The sequence below is a fragment of the Rhinoderma darwinii genome, chromosome 7, assembly GCF_050947455.1.
Source record: "Rhinoderma darwinii isolate aRhiDar2 chromosome 7, aRhiDar2.hap1, whole genome shotgun sequence".
In the NCBI taxonomy this organism is placed as follows: Eukaryota; Metazoa; Chordata; class Amphibia; order Anura; family Rhinodermatidae; genus Rhinoderma; species Rhinoderma darwinii.
The window spans coordinates 83,849,731-83,874,012 of record NC_134693.1 but is presented as its reverse complement, the minus strand read 5'-3'; the positions used below and the strand labels follow the sequence as shown (position 1 = coordinate 83,874,012).

Here is a 24,282-nt window from a genome sequence, read left to right as displayed (position 1 = left end):
ATTCGCAGTATAATGTATGTTGATGGTTTCTGCTATAAACATGATGCAGATGTGAATAGAGCTTAGCTATATTTATCCACAATTATTTAAGACAATAACAGAAATAAATTATGTTTACCTTATCAGCCATAATCATTGATGATCCACCATGAATGCCGAGAATGGGAGTGAGGGTCTGAGCAGAAATAAAGTCCAAAATTTGAGCAATAGCTTCCTGGTCAGTGTCATCACCAAATACAACCCCTTGCACCTTCTTGTCAGACATGAGGTCACAGATTCGCGTGATGATACTCTTAGGATCAGATTCATTCATGGTAACCAAAGCCACCCTTGGTGTTACTGACAAATTGTGGAAGTCATCTTTTTCGTGAACATCTTTTATGGCTACCTCGTCTGAGGTTCCTACTAAGATTACTGCAATGTCCATACTGGGATGTTTCTGGGCAAAGCAGCCCACATAGAAAAGAATCAAAAGGCTGATTTTTAAGAAGTAGCAGGCTTCTGTAGGCCTCATCTTCGACTCTTACTCTCCCTGCAAGAAAGGAAAAAAGTCATTGGTAATTTAGAGTGACAGTCCAGTAAGAATTCTAAGTTCTACAGTCCCGGAAAACAATGAGAAAATCTTGGTGATTATTCATAAAACCTAAATTTTTTACATAAATCTCAAAGTACATATCAGTAACGGAAACAAGTATTAAATACTCAGCAGTCCAGTCCACCATAAATCTAATGTAATACTCAGCCTGAATGCTGCAAGACTTGCTGAGTACCATAATGTGAAGAAACTGTACTAATAGTGGCCTATAATCTCGGAATAATGCGAATTTAGCGTCTGATGTATTCAAATGGACAATTCTTCAAGCTTGGTAATATGCCGCAATCCACATTCCCTATCAGTGCTCTGCCATTAAAAAGGTGTCAGACCAGTTTAAGTCAGTTCCAAAAAGTTCATTTACGAGCAGACCTCAATTGTTGAGTGAAGAGAAAGAACATGTATCTAAAAATTCTATAAACTACTGGCTTTGTAAATGACTATGATAAACATCTTTTTAATGAGTTTATTGGTGTCAGTTTTTGCTGACGATACAAAACTTTGTAGGATACTTAAAACTCAGCTTGACTTTAAAATATTACAGAAAGACCTAGATAAGCTGGCAGTATGGGCAAAAACATGGCAGATGAAATTTAAAGTAATGCACGTAGGACACAATAATAACATATATTCATATACATTAAATTGAATAAAACTGGGGATAACGGAACAAGATAAGGCCCTGGGTATTCTGGTAACAAATAAGCTAATCAGCAGCACTTAAAGAGGCTCTGTCACCAGATTTTGCAACCCCTATCTGCTATTGCAGCAGATAGGCGCTGCAATGTAGATTACAGTAACGTTTTTATTTTAAAAAAACGAGCATTTTTGGCCAAGTTATGACCATTTTTGTAGTTATGCAAATGAGGCTTGCAAAAGTCCAAGTGGGTGTGTTTAAAAGTACAAGTCCAAGTGGGTGTGTATTATGTGCGTACATCGGGGCGTTTTTAATACTTTCACTAGCTGGGCGCTCTGATGAGAAGTAACATCCTCTTCTCTTCAGAACGCCCAGCTTGTGACAGTGCAGATCTGTGACGTCACTCACAGGTCCTGCATCGTGACGGCCACATCGGCACCAGAGGCTACAGCTGATTCTGCAGCAGCATCAGCGTTTGCAGGTAAGTCGATCTTACCTGCAAACGCTGATGCTGCTGCAGAATCAGCTGTAGCCTCTGGTGCCGATGTGGCCGTCACGATGCAGGACCTGTGAGTGACGTCACAGGTCTGCACTGTCAGAAGCTGGGCGTTCTGAAGAGAAGAGGATGTTACTTCTCTTCACAGCGCCCAGCTAGTACAAGTATTAAAAACGCCCCGATGTACGCACATAATACACACCCACTTGGACTTGTACTTTTAAACACACCCACTTGGACTTTTGCAAGCCTCATTTGCATAACTACAAAAATGGTCATAACTTGGCCAAAAATGCTCGTTTTTTAAAAATAAAAACGTTACTGTAATCTACATTGCAGCGCCTATCTGCTGCAATAGCAGATAGGGGCTGCAAAATCTGGTGACAGAGCCTCTTTAATGTCAGGCAGCAGCTGCAAAAGCAAATAGGATTTTGGGGTGTATAAAAAGAGAGATAAAAACCTGGGATTCAAATGTAATATTACCACTCTATAAATCCCTTGTAAGGCCTCATCTATCTAGAATATGAAATTCAGTTTTGGGCTCCACATTGTAAAAAGGACATAGGAGAACTGGAGAGGTTTCAAAGGTGGGCAACAAGATTATTACATGGGATGGGAGGTGTCGCTTACAATGAAAGGCTAGAAAATTGGGCTTGTTCAGCTTGGAAAAAAGATATCTTAGAGAGAATCTTATTAATATGTATAAGTATATGTGTGGTCAATACAGAGAACTAGCACATGATCTGTTTCTTCCAAGGACTCTACAAAGGTGGAAGAAAGACGTTTCAGACATCAGTATAGAAAAGGGTTCTTTACAGTTAGAGTAGTTAAGATATGGAATGCCCTTCCCCAAGAGGTAGTGGTGGCATATACTGTGTCAACATTTAAAAAAAGGCTAGATGCCTATTCATTTACGAATGGCATTGAGGGTTATAATTAATCAAGCAATGAATGATGGGCAATTTATTTAGAAAGGTTGAAAGTGATGGACCTGTGTCTTTTTTCAACCTATGTAACTATATATGATAATCCATTGCAAAAAATAGTGGTGTAGCAAAAAATGTCAGATAGCTACTGATCAGGCTGCACAAACGCCTTCAACTATGTATATGTATATGTATATGTATATATATATATATATATATATGTATATATATACATACACTGTACATATATATATATATATATATATAGACAGTATTGTGTGAAAGTTTTAGGCAGTTGTGGAAAAATGGTGCAAAGAAGGAATACTTTCAGAAATGGAGGTGTTTATAGTAATTTTATTTATCAATTAACAAAATACAAAGTAAATGAACAGAAGAGAGATCTGAATCAAATCAATATTTGGTGTGACCACCCTATGCATTCAAAACAGCATCAATTGTTTTAGGTACACTTGCACAAAAAGATGGATTTTGTAGGATTATAGTCACATGTATGATTATCCAGTTATACCAAACAAGTGATAATGATCATAATTTTCATGTGTATTTTATAACATAGTCGTTAACTGTAACATAAACAGCTATGTAGGAGGCTTAAAACTGGCCGAGTAACAGCTAAACTCTGCTCTAAAGGTGAGGTTGTGAAAGACAGTTTCATGTCACATGTCCACCATGGCAAGACTGAGCACAGCAGCAAGACACAAGGTATTTGTACTGCATCAGCAAGGTCTCTCCCAGGCAAAGATTTCAAAGCAGACTGGGGTTTCAAGATGTGCTATTCAAGCTCTTTTGAAGAAACACAATGAAATGGGCAGTGTTGAGGACTGTAAGACGCAGTGGTCGGCCAAGGAAACTTAGTACAGCAGATCAGAGACGCAGCATGCTTATTTCCCTTCGAAATCGTAAGATGTCCAGCAGTGCCATCAGCTCAGAACTGGCAGGAACCAGAGGCACCCAGGTACACCCATCTACTATTCGGGGAAGTTTGGCCAGAAGTGACCTTGATGGAAGAATTGTGGCAAAAAGCTATACCTTCAATGTGGAGACAAGTCTAAGCGACTCAACTATGCACAAAAACATAGGGACTGAGGTGAAGAAAAATGGCAGCAGGTGCCCTGGACTGATGAGTCAAAATGAAAAAATATTTGGCTCTAACAGATGGCAGTTTGTTTGCCGAAGAGGTTGCAGTCCAATAAGGAGTGTTTGCAGGCAACAGTGAAGCATGGTGGAAGTTCCTTGCAAGTTTGGGGCTGTATTTCAGTAAATGGAGTTTGGGATTTAGTTAGGAATAATGGTGTCTCGAAGATTAGAAACACAGGTAGTTAATTATGCATCAAGCAATACAATCAGGGAGGAGTATGATTGGCTCCAAATTTATTCTGCAGCAGGACAACAGGCCCAACATACAGTCAATGTCATTAAGATCTTTCTTTAGTGTAAAGAAGAACAACGAGCCCTGGAAGTGATGTAATCGCCCCTACAGAGCCCTGATCTCAATATCATCAAGTCTTACTGGGATTACATGAAGAGACAAAAGGGTTTGAGGAAGTCTACATCCACTGAAGCTCTGCGGTTAGGTCTCTAAGATGTTTGGAAAAACATCCCTGCCGAATTCCTTCAAAAACTGTGTACAAGTGTACCTAGAAGAATTGATGCTTTTTTGAAGACAAAATATTGATATAACGGCTGCGGTCTCAGACCGCTAGCGTTCCTCACCTTCGGATGGCCGCGACCACAGACCCCTTGTTTCTTGCCAGCATCTGCCTCCTCGGCTGTCCTGCTCTGGACTGTTTCCTAAGGTGCACGCGCGCTCATCCCTGACCTTAAAGGGCCAGCGCACATACTAAAAGTTCCCTAACCAATCCTCAGATCATCCTGAACTATATAAAGGGCTCCACTCTTCCACTACTTGCCTGAGCGTTGTTGTTGTTGTTGTCTACCCATGTTCATATTGCAAATGGTCCCTTAGTTGTTTCCTGCTCCCAGTGTTCCCTTATCCTGCTTCCTGTATCCTGTTGCCGTGTTTGTTTCCTGAGCCTAAGCCCCTAGTTGGAGTTGAGTGTGTCATCAGCCACGTCAGGTATCATTCACCACGTCTGGTATCATCTGCCACGTCTGTTATCATCTGCCACGTCTTGTGTCATCTGCCACGTCTGGTGTCATCTGCCGCGTCTGGTATCATCTGCTACGTCTGATGTCATCTGTCACGTCTGGTGTCATCTGCCAAGTCAAACTCTATCTGTGCCAAAGCCTCTGCTACACCTCGTGTCTGTCTGGACTCTTAGGCTGGGTTCACACGACCTATTTTCAGACGTGAATGAGGCGTATTATGCCTCGTTTTACGTCTGAAAATAGGGCTACAATACGTCGGCAAACATCTGCCCATTCATTTGAATGGGTTTGCCGACGTACTGTGCAGACGACCTGTCATTTACGCGTCGTCGTTTGACAGCTGTCAAACGACGACGCGTAAAAATACAGCCTCGTCAAAAGAAGTGCAGGACACTTCTTTGGACGTTTTTGGAGCTGTTTTCTCATAGGCTCCAATGAAAACAGCTCCAAAAACGGACGTAAAAAAACGCTGCGAAAAACGCGAGTTGCTCAAAAACGTCTGAAAATCAGGGGCTGTTTTTCCTTGAAAACAGCTCTGTATTTTCAGACGTTTTTGGTCACTACGTGTGCACATACCCTAACAGGTACAGCTGTGTTCCAGGAATTCATAAATGACATCTTCTGGGATATGCTGTATGTCTGTGTGGTGGTCTATCTGGACGACATCCTGATCTAGTCACCCGATTTGACGATGCATCGGAAGCATGTTTGCCAAGTTCTGTTGCAGTTAAGGGGGAATCAACTACGTATATGCTAAACCCGAAAAATGTGTATTTGAAAGGAACTCTCTGCCCTTCCTGGGCTACATTGTCTCCGATCGTGGAATCAAGATGGATCCAGAGAAGATAAGGTCCGTCTTGGAGTGGCCACGTACACAAGGTCTTCGGTCTATACAATGATTTTTAGAATTCGTTAACTTCTACCGGCAATTTATCCCAAATTTCTCGTCCCTGACTGCTCCAATCTCTGCTCTCACCAAGAAAGGAGTGAACACCAAGGTTTGGCCTCTGGAGGCAGAGTCAGCATTTTCACCTCAGCCTCAATTCTTCATCACCCTGACGCATCTCGGAAGTTCTATTTGGAGGTGGACACATCTTCTGTTGGTGCTAGAGTACTGCTGTGTCAAAGAAACTCCAAAGGCAAGACGGTGACTTGCGGCTTCTTTTCAAAATGATTCTTCTCTCCTGCAGAGCGCAACTATTCCATCAGGGATCGGGAATTTCTGGCCGTCAATATGGCGTTAGAGGAGTGGAGACACTTGCTGGATGGCGCTATTCATCCTATCGTCATTTATACGGATCACAAGATCCTCACGTACCTACAACTTCTGCCTTGGGCGGAATTCTCTTACAATATTCATACAAGTGAGTCTACTCCCTCTTCTCCTTTCTACATTGTGTACAGCCAACATCCACAAGTTCCTCTTCCTGTGCCAGCCATGACTCAAGTACCGGCAGCTAAAGGCTCCTCCTCAATTCTCTCCTGGAGTCAAGGTCTGGCTATCGTCTAGAAACATTTGTCTCAAAATGCCCTCTCACAAATTCGCTTCCAGATTCCTCGGTCATTTCAAAGTTTTGCAACAAATAAATCCTGTGTCCTATAAACTTCGACTACCTCCTACTCTCAGGATTTCCAACACGTTCCACATGTCCCTCCTTAAACCTGTGGTTCTGAACCCTTACAGTAAATCTCATAGTTCTGCAGTTGTTCCCAGCGGTTCTTCTGATGACTTCAAGGTGAAGGAGATTCTGGATTATCAAGAGAGTAGGAGGAAGGACTTTCTATTTAGTGGACTGGAAAGTGTTCGGTCCTGAGTAGAGGTCTTGGAAACATGTGGAAAAAATTCCTCTTATGCTCTGGACCCAAGAAGAGGGGCGTAAGGGTGGGGGTACTGTCCCCGACTGCCCTGGACTCCTAAGCTGCGTGCGCTCGTCCCCGGCCATAAAGGGCCAGCGCACGTGCATACTAAAAGTTCCCTAACCAATCCCCAGATCATCCTGGACTATAAAAAGGGCTCAAGAAGTGACATGCACATCTTTTTCGCGGGCGTTTTTTAACGTGGCCGTTAAACAGAATAACGTTTTTCCCATTGAAATCAATGGACAGATGTTTGGATACGTTCTGCTTCCAATTATCCGGCAATTTTTCAAGCCCGAAAAATGGCTGAAAATAAGCCGTGTGAACATACCCTTACAGGTACTTTTGTGCTAAAAACTTTGCATAGACTTTATATAGACTGTGGTTTGGCCAGCTGCCATTCCGCTACGTGGAGAGGCCTGGTGGGTCCACATACCCCAGAATCGTGACAATTAATTTGATTTAGATTTATTTTCTGTTCATTCGCTTTGTATTTTGTAAATTGATAAAAAAAAAACATTAACACTTCTATTTTTGAAAGCATTCTCACTTTGCAGCATTTTTCCACTTGAAGACCATCAGCCCCCCACTCACAGTAAAATGACCATCAGCCTGCCACTCACAGTAACATGACCATCAGTCCCCTACTCACAGTAAAATGGCCATCAGCCCACAACTCAGATTCCCCCTGTAGGTAGTGCCACACAGCCCCTGTAATGACGGGGAAGGGAGACAGACAGGTGAGCCCTAATCTACCCGCCACTCAGTCCCTGCCTACTTGCAACGGCCGTCCTAGGCGACGGCATACAACTGGGCGACGGTCCCTACGCTCAATAAGTGCACGACAGACAAACAGACAAGGGTACACAGAAGCTAAGGGAAATGGGGCAGTTGCCCACGGCAATACCGTGCGCAACAAGAGTAGTGAACGAGCCGAGTCAAACCAGGAGTGTACACGGTACCAAACGCAGAGCAGGAGAGTAGTCAGTAAGCCAGGGTCAATATGAAGCAGGGACAAATAGTTCAAGCAGCAGCAGCAGAGCCAGGAAACAGGAGAATCACAGGCAAAGGAGGAGCAGGAAGTGAATGTATAAATAGACAGAGGGTGGGAGCTAGCTCCGTCTGGCCAGGCTGTGATAGGCTCTCCCACTCATCAGCCTCCCAGCATGATTGGTAGAATGAGGGGTCACTCGATCAGACTTAGGAGCAGATGCAGACTATTTAACCACGGGTGTTGACACAGAAGCTGTGTCTGGCAGATCCTTTACAGCCCCTTCTAGGTAGCGCCACACAGCCTCTGGAGCGCTCCGCTTGATTTCTCTGTCCATATATGGACAGTGACATCAGGGGAAAATCCTGAAGCGGAATCCCCGTCCACAGCGTTGCCGACGCTCTGACCGGGAATTCCACTCCAGTAGAAGCTCCTGTCGTCTGTGTCCATTTATGGACAGTGATGTCATTGGCCACACGGGGATTCCGCTCCTTCAGGGAGCTACAGAGGCACTAGTAAATAGCAGAGCAGGGAGATACTTTCCTGCTATGCTATAGTGCCGTCGCTACCGCTGTAGCAGCTACAGCATCGCCACCGCCCTCATGCCTGGTGTCGCCACTAGCAGCCGCTATGGCTGCTACAGCGTTAGTGACGGCACTGAGTGAAGAAGCGCCCGGGCGGAAAGGCGACTGCTGAGTCGCTGGGCATGGGCGCTTCTGAAACAACAGGGGAAAGGAGCCAGCGCCCCCTTCCATCTGCTTGAGTGATGCGCCCTGTGCGAAGGCACAGGTCGCACACCCCTAAGGCCGGCCCTGTATATTTATATATTAAAAAAATAGATAAACAAAGTTTACATAATATGCACATTTAGGCTAAGTTCACATGGGGCATAAAAGTACACCGCAGGGAATTCCGGGCGAAAAACCGCACCAAGTTGTATTTTACCCAGATTGTCCACTGTGGAAAACTGCAGTACTTAGCTGGCTTTCTGGCAGGCTGGCCTTCTGTGATGACATTTCATCCCAGGAGACCACTGCAGCCTGTGACGGTCACATGGGATGAAACGACATTCCAGGAGGCCAGCTCTCTAACATCATCCAAAAAATGTTTGTGTTGCCATATTCTGAGATGTCAATACAAAGGGATTCATGGAAGTAACCTTAGATATTTATTTACTTTTTTCTCTTTTTTCTTTGTTCAAAGCCGAAAACGCTGAGTTCCGCTTCTCATTCCTCCTCAATGAGCGGCTTAAATAGTTCCAAATAAATGTCCAAAATATATGGATGAGGACACTTAGGCTGGATTCATACGAGCACATTACGTCCGTAATGGACGGAACGTATTTCGGCCGCTAATCGTGGACCGAACTCACTGCAGGGAGCCGGGCTCCTAGCATCATAGTTATGTATGATGCTAGGAGTCCCTGCCTCTCCGTGGAACTATTGTCCCGTACTGAAAACATGATTACAGTTCAGGACAGTTGTCCCGCAGCGAGGCAAGGACTCCTAGCATCGTATATAACTATGATGCTAGGAGCCCGGCTCCCTACAGTGTGTCCGGTCTGGGATTAGTAGCCGAAATACGTTCCGTCCATTACGGACGTAATGTGCTTGTGTGAATCCAGCCTTACAGCTACATTTAGTCACAAGAAACATGCTGTTTTCATAAAGACAGTAAAAATACATGAACATACGTTTTTACTCACAGGCACACTTTAACCCCTTAATGACCGTTGTAAAGCCTTTTTACGGCGGACTTTCGGAGTAGAACTTTTCCTGCATCGGACGGGGAGCTCCTGAAACCGGGGCTGTTACGAACAGCCTAGAGCTTCAAGGCAACGATCGGAGAACACTATCGGTGGTCTTTGATCTTATTTAACCCCTCATCTAAGCGGTTTTAGAGGGAGAGGGATCCCTCTCACCCAACTGGCATCCCACGATGCAAGTGTTAATGGTTTCTTTGGCAGCCGGGGGCACGGCCTAACAGATGCCTGTCAATTTTAGGCTGGGTTCACAGTTTTTTGCAGGAGGAAAATCTGCCTCAAAATTCCGTTTGGAATTTTGAGGCAGATTTTCCTCTGCCTGCACGACGATTTTTCGCGGCGTTTTTCGCTGCGTTTTTTGGCCATTGAGCGCCGCGGGCATAAAATGCAGCGAAATACACTTTCTCTGCCTCCCATTGATGTCGATGGGAGGTCAGAGGCGTAAACACCCGAAGATAGGGCATGGGCCTTCTTTTTCCAGCTAGCCGGTTTTTCCGCTCTAGGGAAAAAAACGCCTCCACCTCCCATTGAAATAAATGGGAGACATTTTTGGACGTTTTTTGGCGCATTTTCCGACGCGGTTTTTACATCAAGAAACTCGTCAAAAAACTATGTGTGAACTCCCACTTACACTGACAGGCAATAATATAATGCAATACAGGAGTATTGCAGTGTATTATAAAAGCGATCAAAAGATCGCACAGTAAAGTCCCATAATAAAAAGTTAAAAAAGTTTAATAAAGTTTGAAATAAATAAGTAAAAGTCCCAAGTAAAAAAAAATAATAACCCACTTTTTCCCCTTCCAAAATACTTTGAAAATTATTATGAAAAAAAAGTTAAAAGTTATACATATTTGGTATTGCCGCGTGCATAACGACCCCAACTATAAAAAAAGACATATTTTAAAAAGTTATGACTCCTAAAATATGGCGACACAAAAACAAATAATTTAGAAAAAAAAAAAGTGTTTTTACTGTGTAAAAGTAGTAAAGCAGAAAAAAAAACCTATATAAATATGGTATTGCTGCAATCGTAACGACCTGCTGAATAAAGTTATGTTATTTATACCACACGGTAAAAGGTGTAAATTTAAGACGCAAAAAAGTATAGTGAAATGTAAAAAAAATTTACACTACCCCACCAAAAAAGGGAATAAAAGGTTAATCAATAAATTATGCGTACCCCAAAATGGTGCTATTAAAAAATACAACTTGTTCTGCAAAAAAAAAATCCTTATACAGCTATGTCGACAGAAAAATAAAAAAGTTATAGCTCTTTGAATGCGACGATGGAAAAACTAAAAAAATTGCTTGGTCATTAAGGTCCAAAATACATTTGGTATTAAGGAGTTAAAACTATAGGTTTTGTTTAACTCCTTGGGTTCCAATATCTCTAACCTAGTAATCCAAAACACCTCCTTTTGTAGTAATAATCGCCTATTCGCAACCTTACCACATTTTTCCTCTAGTTGTTCTAATATTTGCCACCTCAGGTCACATACAGAACATGATGATTCATATTAAAAAAAAATCCGTAGCTACGGTTTTATGGATCTTACGTACCATTTCTTTCCTCTCTACTTTATTTTTTATTTACTTTCCTTTGTTCCATTTCCTTATGTTTTAGTTCTTTATATTTTTTTATATTGGATTTATGCTCATTCAAACGTAGATTAACCTGGCGTGCTGTTTGCCCCTCATTCGCTTTACCACATGGGCATTTTAACACGTACTGTAAATAAAGATTTTGGCTTCACAGGTGAAGAAAGCTTTCACCCCAATCTTATATCCTTTTGTAGGGTGATAAATATTATCACCTTTAATTATAGCATTGCAATGCTGACAATTTAGGCAAACGAAGGTTCCCCTACATGGTGTGGCCAAAAAAGTTTGTTTGTTCTTTTTTGTTCCAATGTCACTTTTGATTAGGGTATTATTCAAAGATTTACTGAAAGCGGATCAGAATATGCGATTAGTATTACAAAAAGAGGTGTTTTGGATTACTAGGTTGGAGACATTCAAACCCAAGGGGTTAAATGAAACCTGTAGATTTAAAGAGTTCCTGTGAGTAAAAACGTATATTCAAGTATTTTTATTGTCTATAGGAAAACAGCATGTTTATTGTGACTAAATGGGGACTTCTAAAAGTATGTTTCAGATACCTAAAAGCTTCCTGCTTCCAATTACCGCTGTTAAAAATGTCAGGAAATAAATTTAAATGTATGGTAATGTGACAAGAGGTACATTTGCATAAAACTGTATTAGCAAAGTTAGACCCCATTCATCATGTTTTTTTTAGAGTGGATGCTAGGAAAGCTCCCGACATACATGCTTTATGTGTCCATTGGGCTCTATTCGACTGACGGAGACAACAAATGTGTCCTTTTGGCCACAGTCATTTGTGTATACGTCGGTATACTTTTTTTTGCAGAATATGCTTTTGCATACACTGGGAAGTCGTAATAAAAATGTACACCTTACGTAATACATTTCTTCAGTCGGAGAGCCAATGGGTGCTGTATGCCACTGTATGGCATAAGTCACAGACATCTATTTAACGTATACGTTATTAACTTTCTATAGCTTTTAATGATGTACAGTGAAGGAAATAAGTATTTGATCCCTTGCTGATTTTGTAAGTTTGCCCACTGTCAAAGACATGAACAGTCTAGAATTTTTAGGCTAGGTTAATTTTACCAGTGAGAGATAGATTATATAAAAAAAATTAAAAAAAATCACATTGTCAAAATTATATATATTTATTTGCATTGTGCACAGAGAAATAAGTATTTGATCCCTTTGGCAAACAAGACTTAATACTTGGTGGCAAAACCCTTGTTGGCAATCACAGCAGTCAGACATTTTTAGTAGTTGATGATGAGGTTTGCACACATGTTAGATGGAATTTTGGCCCACTCCTCTTTGCAGATCATCTGTAAATCATTAAGATTTCGAGGCTGTCGCTTGGCAACTCGGATCTTCAGCTCCCTCCATAAGTTTTCGATGGGATTAAGGTCTGGAGACTGGCTAGGCCACTCCATGACCTTAATGTGCTTCTTTTTGAGCCACTCCTTTGTTGCCTTGGCTGTATGTTTCGGGTAATTGTCGTGCTGGAAGACCCAGCCACCAGCCATTTTTAATGTTCTGGTGGAGGGAAGGAGGTTGTCACTCAGGATTTAAAAGTACATGGCTCCATCCATTCTCCCATTGATGCGGTGAAGTAGTCCTGTGCCCTTAGCAGAGAAACACCCCCAAAACATAATGTTTCCACCTCCATGCTTGACAGTGGGTATGGTGTTCTTTGGGTCATAGACAGCATTTCTCTTCCTCCAAAAACGGCGAGTTGAGTTAATGCCAAAGAGCTCAATTTTAGTCTCATCTGACCACCGCACCTTCTCCCAATCACTCTCAGAATCATCCAGATGTTCATTTGCAAACTTCAGACGGGCCTGTACATGTGCCTTCTTGAGCAGGGGGACCTTGCGGGCACTGCAGGATTACATTACGGCGTAATGCATTACCAATGGTTTTCTTGGTGACTGTGGTCCCAGCTGCCTTGAGATCATTAACAAGTTCCCCCCGTGTAGTTTTCGGCTGAACTCTCACCTTCCTCAGGATCAAGGATACCCCACGAGGTGAGATTTTGCATGGAGCCCCAGATCGATGTCGATTGACAGTCATTTTGTATGTCTTCCATTTTCTTACTATTGCACCAACAGTTGTCTCCTTCTCACCCAGCGTCTTACTTATGGTTTTGTAGCCCATTCCAGCCTTGTGCAGGTCTATGATCTTGTCCCTGACATCCTTAGAAAGCTCTTTGGTCTTGCCCATGTTGTAAAGGTTAGAGTCAGACTGATTAATTGAGTCTGTGGACAGGAGTCTTTTATACAGGTGACCATGTAAGACAGCTGTCTTTAATGCAGGCACCAAGTTGATTTGGAGCGTGTAACTGGTCTGGAGGAGGCTGAACTCTTAATGGTTGGTAGGGGATCAAATACTTATTTCTCTGTGCACAATGCAAATAAATATATATAATTTTGACAATGTGATTTTCTTATTTTTTTTTAATATAATCTATCTCTCACTGGTAAAATTAACCTAGCCTAAAAATTATAGACTGTTCATGACTTTGACAGTGGGCAAACTTACAAAATCAGCAAGGGATCAAATACTTATTTCCTCCACTGTATATGTTAAAAGGATGCCATTATAGCCTATGGGTGATAGATAACTGTGAGAGATGCCCATTGGCTATCATGGCATCCTTTTAACGTATACTGTACTTCATACGTTAAACGGATACCATAATAGTCTATGCAAAATGGATGCTACTGTTAGCCATTTTTCATAGCTTATGTTTAGAAAGTCACTTTATGTGGTAATAACTTTAGAATCCTTTTACATAATCAAACAATTCTGAGATTATTTTTTTGTGACAAATTGTACTTTATGTCAGGGGTAAAATGTGGTCGATAAATTTATTGCTTATTTGTGAAAAACACCAACATTTTGAGAAAAATTAAAAAAATTCACATTTTTCTACATTTTAATGTATCTGCTTGTAAGATAGTAACACTACACAAAATAGTTGCTAGTTAACATTTCCCATATGTCTACTTTATGTTGACATTGTTTTTTGAACATGCTTTTATTTTTCTTAACCCTTTAGGCGTTTCACAGGAATTGAATCAAAGTGGAGGTGAAATTGACAAATTATTTTTCTTTTTTGCAGAAATTCAATTTTAATACATTTTTCTGTAACACAGAAGGTTTTACCAGAGAAATGAACTCAATATTTATTGCCCAGATTCTGCAGTTTTTAGAAATAGCCCACGTGTGGCCCTAGTGTGCTACTGGACTGAAACACAGGCCTCAAGAGCAAAGGTGCACCTTGTGGATTTTGGGGCCTTCTTTTTATTAGATTATATTTTAGGCATCATGTTAGGTTAGAAGAGGTCTTGTGGTGCTAAAACAAAGGAAACCCCTCAAAAAGACCCCATTTTGGAAACTACACCCCTCAAGGAATTAATCTAGGTGTGTAGTGAGTATTTTGACCGCACAGGTGTTCCATAGATTTTACTAGAATTGGGCAGTGAAAATGTTTTATTTTCTCATCAAATAAAGGAGAAAAAGCCCCCCAATATTTGTAAAGCATCTTCTCCAGAGTAGGGAAATACCCCCTATGTGGTCGTAAACTGCTGTTTCGGAACACAGCAGGGCTCAGAAGGGAAAGCGTGCCATTTGGCTTTTGGAGCGCAGATTTTTGCTGGATTGGCTTCTTTGCACTATATCGCTTTTTCAAAGCCACAAAGGTACCAGTACAGTAGAAACTGCCCAAAAGTGACTCCATTTGGCAAACTACACCCATTGAGGAATTCATCTAGGAGTGTAGTGAGCATTTTGACCCCACAGGTGTCTCATAGATTTTATTAGACATGGGCAGTGAAAATTAAAAATGTAATATTTTCCAATAAGATGTAGCTGTATTTAAAAAAATGTAATTTTCTCAACAAATAAAGGAGAAAAAGCACCACAACATGTGTAACGAAACTTCTTCAGAGTAGGGAAATTCCCCATATGTGGTCATAAACTGCTGTTTTGATACATGGCAGGGCTCAGAAGGGAAGGGGCACCATTTGACATTTGGAGAGCAGTGTTTTCTGGATTGATTCCTGGGCGCCATGTTGCATTTACAGAGCCCCTGAGGTACCAGTACAGTAAAAGCCCCGGAAAGGTGACTCTGTTTGGTAAACAAATAAGAAGTAGTTCTAGATCAAAATTTTGTATTTTCACAAGGACTATAGGAGAAAAGCACCTCAAAGTTTGTAAAGCATTTTCACCCGAGTACAGCAATACTGCATATGCGATCCCAAACAGCTGATTGGACACACGGCAGGACTCAGAAAGGAAGGAGCACCGTTTGGCTTTTTGAGCGCATATTATGCTGGATTGGTTTTTGGGCGTCATGTCGCATGTGCAAAGCTTCCTGAGGTACCAGTACAGCAGAAATTCCCCAGATGTGACCCCATTTTCAAGACTTTACCCCTCAAGGAATTAGATTAGGGTTGTAGTGAATATTTTGACCCTACAGGAGTTTTATAGATTTTATTAGAATTGGGCCATGAAAATTTTAATCAACATTTTTTCCAATAATATGTCGTTTTAGCTTAACAATTTAAATTTTTACAAGGAATACAGAAGAAATAGGCACCCCAAAATTTGTCACGCAATTTCTCCCGAGTACGGCAATACCTCATATGTGGTCATAGACTGCTATTTGGACACACAGCAAGGCTGTAAAGGGAAGAAGCACCATTTGGTTTTTGGAGTGGAGATTTTACAAGATTTGTTTTCTGACACCATGTTGCATTGGGCTAAGGTACCAGTACAGTGGAAACCCCCGAAAAATTACCCAATTTTTGAAACTACATCCTTCAAGGAATTCATCTAGAAGTGTAGTGAGCATTTTGTTCCCACAAATGTTTTGCAAAAAATAGTACACAATAGATGTTGCAGATTGAAAATTGCCATTTTTCCAAAGATATGCCCTTTCAGTGTCCAATGTGTTGGGCCCAGCTTGTACCACTGGAGACAAACACACCATAAATTGTTAAACGGGTACACCAGAATACAGTAATACCCCATGTGATAACAAACTGCTGTTTGGGCCCACTGCCTGGCTCAGAAGGACTGACATTTTGCTTTTGGAGCAGAGATTTTGCTAGGTAGTAGTTTTGTTAGGGGTTTTACTGGTATTTCAGCTTATAATGTGGGGCCATATGTAAGTTGGGCAGAGTACATCAGGGTAAATGTAAGCTGAGCGGAGTACATCAAGGCATAATAGGATGATGTAATAAGGGTGTGAATGAATAATAAAATGAATAATCCATGTATTGTTGTGGTACGCTTTGAACCAATCCTTTATGCACAGGCCAGATTATTTTGGGTATTATACAAAATATCTGCGCTCCAGTATTGCCTAATCTTTGACTTCTTCACTAGCCCTATAAGCAGCACAAGGCCCTAAAGTTTCCTCATCTCCGCTACATCTACGGGGTCCACCTGTGGCGTCCAGCAAATGATGATGTGGGATTTTTAATGAAAAACTACTGGACCTAAAAAATTTGTCTGGGCTGTCATTTACAATCTTTTTGCATCATTGCATTTTGAGAGTCATAAAGTTTTATTTTTCTGTTGACGGTGCTGTGTGAGGGCTTGTATTTTTGTGTAAAGAGCTGTACTTGTTATCCTTTTTGGCATACATGCTATTGTTTTTTCTTACAGTTTATCCCATTTTTTTCTTTTTTACTGTGTTTGTCGTGCAGTATAAACAACATGTTAACTTTATTCCCTGGGTCATACGATTACAGCGATACCAAATTCATCTAGTTTTCTTTACGTTTTACTACGTTCACACTATAAAAATACCCCTTTATTAAAAAAAATATCATGTTTTATTATTGCCATTTTCTGGCAGTCATAACTTTTTTATTTTTCAGTTGATAGCGAAGTGGGAGGGCTTGTTTTTTGTGTAACGATTTGTAGTTTTTATGGGTATCATTTTGGGGTCTGTATTAGTTTGAGGGATCTGGGGTCTGTATTTAGGGGTCTGGTCTGGGGTCTGTATTAGTTTTGGGGGTCTGGTCTGGGGTCTGTATTACTTTAGGGAGTCAGGCCTGGGGTCATTATTAGTGTAGGGGGCCAGGTCTGGGGTCTGTATTTGGGGGTCCGGTCCGAGATCTGTATTCATTTAGGATGCTTGTTCTGGGTCTGTATTTATTTAGGGTGCTTGTTCTGGGGTCTGCATTTATTTAGTGTGCTTGTTCTGTGGTCTGCATTTATTTAGGGTGCTTGTTCTGGGGTCTGTATTTATTTAGGGGGGTCTGGTCTGGGGACTGCAGAAGTTCAGAATGTCTGGGTATGTATGTATTCTAGGATCTAGTCTGGGCTCCGAATTTATTAGTCTGAGTAAAAGGGGTAGGTCATCAGTATGAAAAAACAGTCTGTGCCCGGTCAACCCCTTTAATGTATGGGCCTGGGCCTTGGTGTCTGAATTTGTGTATTTGTATAGAGTCTGGAAATGGCTGCAGAAGCGAGGGGCAAAGAGGTCTCATCAGGAGAAGTCACCATAACGGTCTGTGTCAGATGGAGAAGAGAAGAAAAGAGAACGACTCCCATCAGACAAGACATCACTTGTGAGTCACTGAATTTATAGAGGATCTGTCCCCTTTCCTGACATGTCTGTTGTAGGTAATGCTTGTATTCCACATAGTCTTTGTGTACCCAGGACTAATAGACAAATGCATGTTACCATTCTCATTGTCAGGAGGATGTGTCCCTACACAGTATGATACAGTCAGCGATGTTTGGAGATTGTCAGTATGTAGGGACACAGCCCTTTGACAAGAGGAATCGTAACACCCATTTGTCAATGCTCGCACAGAAAGGTGGTGTTTACTATAGGAAAGGAGGGCCCAAGTTTGTGGAACGTCCCAGGGCCTATGTTACACCTAATCTGCCACTGCCTATAGTACAATAGAGACTACAACTGGAAACAACTCAAATAACACTTAATTCTTAGTGACTTTATTAATAATTTAAGAACTATGCCACAATCTGGCTGACCAATGACCATTCCAAAAGGCCCCATAGCCTACAGAACCAGCCGCGTCTCTAAATAGACCAAAATCAGCAGCGTTTACAAAGTCAGACTGACAAAAAGAATGACCACTAATATTATTCAAAATACCCCACCACAAAACGAAATAATCTTTTAAGGAACTTGTTAACCTAATGTGAGAATATGGGGATTTAAGACCTCCTGTAGCTGTAAATAACCTCCTAGAAAAAATTCTTCCCATAGGAATTATTCTTGTAGCAAAAACTAAAAGACCCAAGAGTGATTGCAATTCTATCAAGGTAATTTTCTTACGTCTTAACATAACGCTTAAAGGAATACGAATCCTAACTAACTTATCTTGGGGTAACTGAAACTCCATCATGATAGTGTCAATAGTGATACCAAGAAAATCAAGACAAGTGCAGGGAAAAACCGTCTTCTCCATTGCTAACGGAATGCCAAAGAAGCCAGCCACTTTGCCAAATGATTTAAGAACCAATAAACATTCAGAAGAACCCGAACTACCAATAAACAGAAAGTCGTCCATGTAATGAAAGATGCCACCAATAGAAACCTCTTTAGACTCTACCCATCAAATAAAGGTAGAGAAGGCCTCAAAATAAAGAACACAATAAAGTAAAACCCATGGGAAGACATTTGTCATAATAAAAGCTGCCATCAAATTGAAATCCAAAAGAATTAAAGCCTATAGGGCAAACTGGTAAGATTCTAAAGGCAGATTTTATTGCCTAATAAAGCAGCTAAGCCAAAACGTCTTAACAATCCTGGTGCAGTGTCAAAAGAGTCATATTCTACCAAAGCTAAAGACTTATCAATAGTATCATTAAAAGACTGTTTATTAGGAGAAGATAAATAATGTATTAAACAATACGTGTTTAGTTCTTTCTTGTGTACTGTCTAAGGGAGAAAGCATAAAATTCTTAAAAGGCGGAGAACTAAAATGTCCAGCAATCCAGCCTCCCACAACTTCTTTAAAATTTGTTATCTCTAACAACAAACTTATTTACTTTAACAGAGTTTAACCCCTTAATGACCACCAATACGCCTTTTCACAGAGGCCTAATCAACGTCCTGCACGGGTGTCCCGTGAAGGCTGGGGCGTGTGCTCGGCTGTTTGATGACAGCCGAGTTCCTGCTCCAACAGTAGCGATCGAAGTTTACTTAGATCGTGACCGTTTAACCCCTCAAATGTCGCAGTGATTAGCGACCACTGCATTTGAGTCGCTTACAGAGGGAGGGTGCCATGGAAGTCGGGTGCCTAACAATGGCCCCCCAGGCCTGCCCTGGCTATATGACTATTAGGCCGTGCCAGAGGAATGTCCTAATAGATTGCCTGTCAGTTTTATACTGACAGGCAATTGTGCTTTGGTATACTAAGTATACCAAAGCATTATATCTGCTATCTAAAGATCACACAGTTAAAGGGGTTTTCCCATAAAGGACATTTATGACATGTCCTTAGTATATGTCATAAATGTCAGATAGATGCGGGTCCCACCTCTGGGACCTGCACCTATCTTCAGAATGGGGCCCCCTAAACCCTGTTCAGCCGCTCTGTTTAGCGGCTGAATGAGGTGAATTCCAACCATATAACGCTGAGCTATGATGTTTCCATAACACCCATAGTAGTGAATGGCAGTTAATGGAAGCAGCGTAGCATGCGAGCCACGCCATTTCCGTAACTACCCTTTAGTTCTATGGAACTTACGGAAACAGGTGGGACCTCGCATCTATCTGACATTTATGACATATACTGAGTATTTGTCATTAATGTCTCGGATGGGAAAACCCCTTTAAGTCCCTAGGGACTGAAAAAATAATTTATGTGAAATAAAAATTAATAAAAGGTACACATACAAAAAATACATTTTTTTCCCATAAAAAATGGTTTTACTTAGTAAAAGTATAAAAATAAAATGACACATATATATTGCCGCCACCGTAATGACCCCAAAAATAAAGTTAGCATATTAATTAACCGCAAGGTGAACGCCATAAAAAAAAATGCAAAAAACAACGGCAAAATTGCTATTTACATTCCCCCCCAAAAAATAATAATAAAAGGTTAATCAATAAGTCCCATGTACCCCAAAATGGTACCAATGAAGCCTCTCAAAAAAACAAGCCCTCATATGGCCACATTGAAGGAAAAATAAAAAAGTTATGGCTCTTGGAAAGCAATGATGCAAAATAAAATTATTTTAGTTCAAAAGTGTTTTTATTCTGTAAAAGTAGTAAAACTATACATGTTTGGTATCGCCGTAATAATACCGAACCATTGAATAAGGGTAGCATGATATTTACGCTGCATGGTAAACGGCGTAAATCTAAAATGCATAGAACAATGGACAAATTGCTGTTTTTTTATATACCCCAAAAAAACTAATTTATAAAAGGTAATAAAAAAATCCTATACACCCCAAAAAAGTGCCATTGAAAAATACAACTCATCCCTCAAAAAACAAGTCCTCTTACAGCGATGTAGACTGGAAAATAAAAAAGTTATACCTCCTTGAATGTGACGATGGAAAATCGAAAAAAAAAAAATTGCCTGGTCATTAGGGCCCAGAATGCATGCAGAGGGAAGGGGTTAAAGGGTAACTAAACGTTCAACAAACTTCTGACATGTCATAGTGACATGTCAGAGTTTTGATTGGTGGGGATCTGAGCACTGAGACTAAACGAAGCAGCAGAAGCGCTTGTTTCTGTTCGGCTTTTACCGGAAATCGATGTAGCGCTGTACGGGCTCAATAGAAAGTCTATGAGCCCGTACACCGCTACATTAGCTTTCAGGAAAAATCAGAACAGAAACTAAGCGGCACAGCGCTCACACGAGCACTTCAGCCAATTAGTTTTAGCGATTGGTGGGGGTCTTAGTGCTCAGACCCTCACCGTTAAAAACTTCTGACTTGTCACTATGACGTGTCAGAAGTTTGTTGAACGTTTAGTTACCCTTTTTCATTTTCAACCCAGGTACAACCAACCCCTGTAAACTCAAGAACATAAAAAACACCCATGCCCCCCTGTAGATAGCACCAGCCACCTGTAGATAGTGCCACCCCCTATATATAGTGTTAACCCCCTGTAGATAGCGCCACTGTAGCTCCCTCTAGCAGCAGAATCCCCAGCCAGAGCATTCTCGGCACTGTGGTTGGGGATTCCCTCTAGAAGGAGACACAGTCTTGATGCCACAGTCCATATATGGACAATGACTCCAGAGACTACTCCTAGAGTGGAATCCCCTGTCAGCAGAGCGTCAGCAACACTCTGGTTGGAGATTCCACTTATAGAAGTAACTGCTGACATCACTGCCCATATATGGACTGTGGCATTAGGGCCTCATTCTGGAGGGAATGCCCAACCACAGCATTGTGTGCATTGGGAGTAAGGATATTGTAAAAATGAAATAAGATTTTTTTGCAAAAATATGTTGGAAAAATGTTTATATCTTTCACAAATAAAAAGTAATAATGAAAAAAAATAATGATTACTGCATCTTTAAAGGGGTTATCGAAGATTAGAAAACATAGATGATTGTTTCCAAAAACAGCACCACACCTATCAACAGGTTGTGTGTGGTATTGCAGCTCAACCCCATTCATTTCAATGGAGCCATCTACAATACCAGACACAACCCATGCACAGATGTGGCACTGTTTTATGAAGATAGCAGCCATGTTTTTCTAATCATACACAGCCCCTTTAATGTCTGATGATGAATATAAACTTAAAAGGAAGTTCTATTATAAGAAAGGGAACGTAGACACTTTATGGCGTGGCTTTTAAAGTGATTATAATTATATTAGAACAAATTCCTATTATACAGTACACGGTGTGAGTGAAAATGCTACATATGTGTTCATTAACCTTGACATTTTTTTAGCAATCCACTTTATTTCCTCCCACTCTCTACACAGGAAACTGCCGGAGAATGGTTTATTTTCAGTCTCCACTTTTTTTCTTTCTCCCACTCTATGCACGGGAAACTCAGAAAGAATGGAAGTCTGTGTGTTCTTATACATTATTGCCTCCCACTTTCCAACAAAGGGCACTGCAGGGAATAGGACTGAGTGCTTCACATCTTGGGTTACTGCAATGTTTGTCATTGTAAATAATCAGTCTTAGGGCAGATTCAGACGAACGTAGCGTTTTTGCGCGCGCAAACAACGCTGCGTTTTGCGCGCGCAAAAACCATTTGACAGCTGCGTGTGTCATCCGTGTATGATGCGCGGCTGCGTGATTTTCGCGCAGCCGCCATCATAGAGAAGAGGCTAGTCGACGCCCGTCACTGTCCAAGGTGCTGAAAGAGCTAACTGATCGGCAGTAACTCTTTCAGCACCCTCGACAGTGAATGCCGAACACAATATACAGCAACCTGTTAAAAAAAAAAGAAAAAGTTCGTACTTGCCGAGAACTTCCCTCCCGGCCGTTGCCTTGGTGACGCGTCCTTGGTGACGCGCCTCTCTTGACATCGGGCCCCACCTCCCTGGATGACGCGGTAGTCCATGTGACCGCTGCAGCCTGTGCTTGGCCTGTGATTGGCTGGAGCTGTCACTTGGACTGAATTGTCATCCCGGGAGGTCAGACTGGAGGAAGAAGCTGGGAGTTATCGGTAAGTCAGAACTTAGTTTTTTTTTTACAGGTTCATGTATATTGGGATCGGAGGTCACTGTCCATGGTGCTGAAACAATTTAACTCTTTCAGCACCCTGGACAGTGACTATCTCCTGACGTCGCGTACCGGAATATTTTTTGCCGGGTTCGGCCAAAACGAGTTTGGCCGAACCCGGTGAAGTTCAGTTCGGTTGTCCGGGTTCGCTCATCTAAAAAGACACTCCGTTTGGATGTTTGGAAACAGAAAAGCACGTGGTGCTTTTCTGTTTACATTCATCCTTTTGACAGCTGGTGCGCTGTTTAAGTCGGTTCGCACGGAAGTGCTTCCGTGCGACCTGCGTGGTTTTCACGCACCCATTGACTTCAATGGGTGCGTGATGCGCGAAATACGCGGAGATATTGAACATGTCGCGTTTTTTGCGCAGCTGACAAACGCTGCGCAAAAAGCACGGACTGTCTGTACTGCCCCATAGACTTGTATTGGTCTGTGCGTGGTGCGTGAAAACCACGCGGCCCGCACGGACCGAATACACGTTCGTGTGAATCCCCCCTTAGTGACTGCGAAAAATGACATTTCCACTAAGTAAGCTTCTAGCATATATATATATATATATATATATATATATATATATATATATATATATATATATATATATAAAAAAAATCTTATGCCTTTAATTTGAAACACTCAAACATTCAGTGTTTTTTTTCAGAAAATGGCTTTTTTATTTTTCCAAGAATAAAAATAATTTATTTAAAAATAAAAGATCAAATTCCTCAATTGCAAGAATACTCCACCCCCACAAAAAAAAACAACTTTACATGCATTTGATGTTTATCATAGAAATCCTCTTTCTGCTAGAATTCTGAACCTCAGTAACGTGTAAGTTTCTTACTAAGGCCCCATGCACATGACCGTAATAATCGTCCATAATTGCAAATTACGGTCTGCAATTACGGAACCTTTCACTTCTATTGTTCACGGACACCTTCCCGTTTATCTACGGGAAGATGTCCGGCCACATGGGAGCTCGGGCCGATAATGCGGGCGGCTGTCCGCGGCCGTCGGCGGCCGGCCGTGCTCGAAACCGCCCGTGATTACAAGCATGGCCGTGTGCATGAGGCCTTGCTCTTTCCTTTGCTCTTTCCTTTGCCACTTGTGCACCTTTATTTTAAAACCAAGAACTATCACTGTCAATTCTATGCTACAGATTTAGGTCACACTTAAAGGGTAAATAAACTTTCAGAAAACTTCTGACGTCATAGTGACATGTCAGAATTTTTGATCAGTGGGGGTCCGAGCACTGAGACCCCCACTGACCGCTAAAATGAAGCGGCAGAAGCACTCGGCTGAGCCGCTTGGTTTCTAAAGTCAATGTAACGGTGTACAGACTCAATAGAAAGTCTATTGTTACATCGGCTTTCCGAGAAAAACCAATCAGAAACTAAGCTGCTCAGCGCTCACCCGAGGAAAGGTGATCATTTTATGATCGTTGGGGTCCCACTGATTGGGAGAACGAGGTTCCCAAATCCCCAGATCCTCCTCAATGCACCCCCTGCAGTGAGGAGGAGCGTGAATGGAGCAGTGGTTGACAATGCAACAGCAACTCCATTCACTGTCTATGAGAATGACGGAA

The 24,282-nt window shown here is 41.6% G+C and overlaps 1 protein-coding gene across 1 annotated transcript in view; it reads right to left on the bottom strand.

Annotated features, from left to right (window-relative positions):
* The window catches only part of GRIN2B (glutamate ionotropic receptor NMDA type subunit 2B), a 1,262,499-nt gene that overhangs the window by 899,392 nt on the left and 338,825 nt on the right, over positions 1 to 24,282 (bottom strand). Inside the window, exon 3 of the mRNA XM_075833626.1 lies at positions 119 to 532. Coding sequence (XP_075689741.1) covers positions 119 to 514 — 396 coding nt within the window. The 5' untranslated portion in view covers positions 515 to 532. The remainder of the gene's footprint in view (positions 1 to 118; positions 533 to 24,282) is intronic.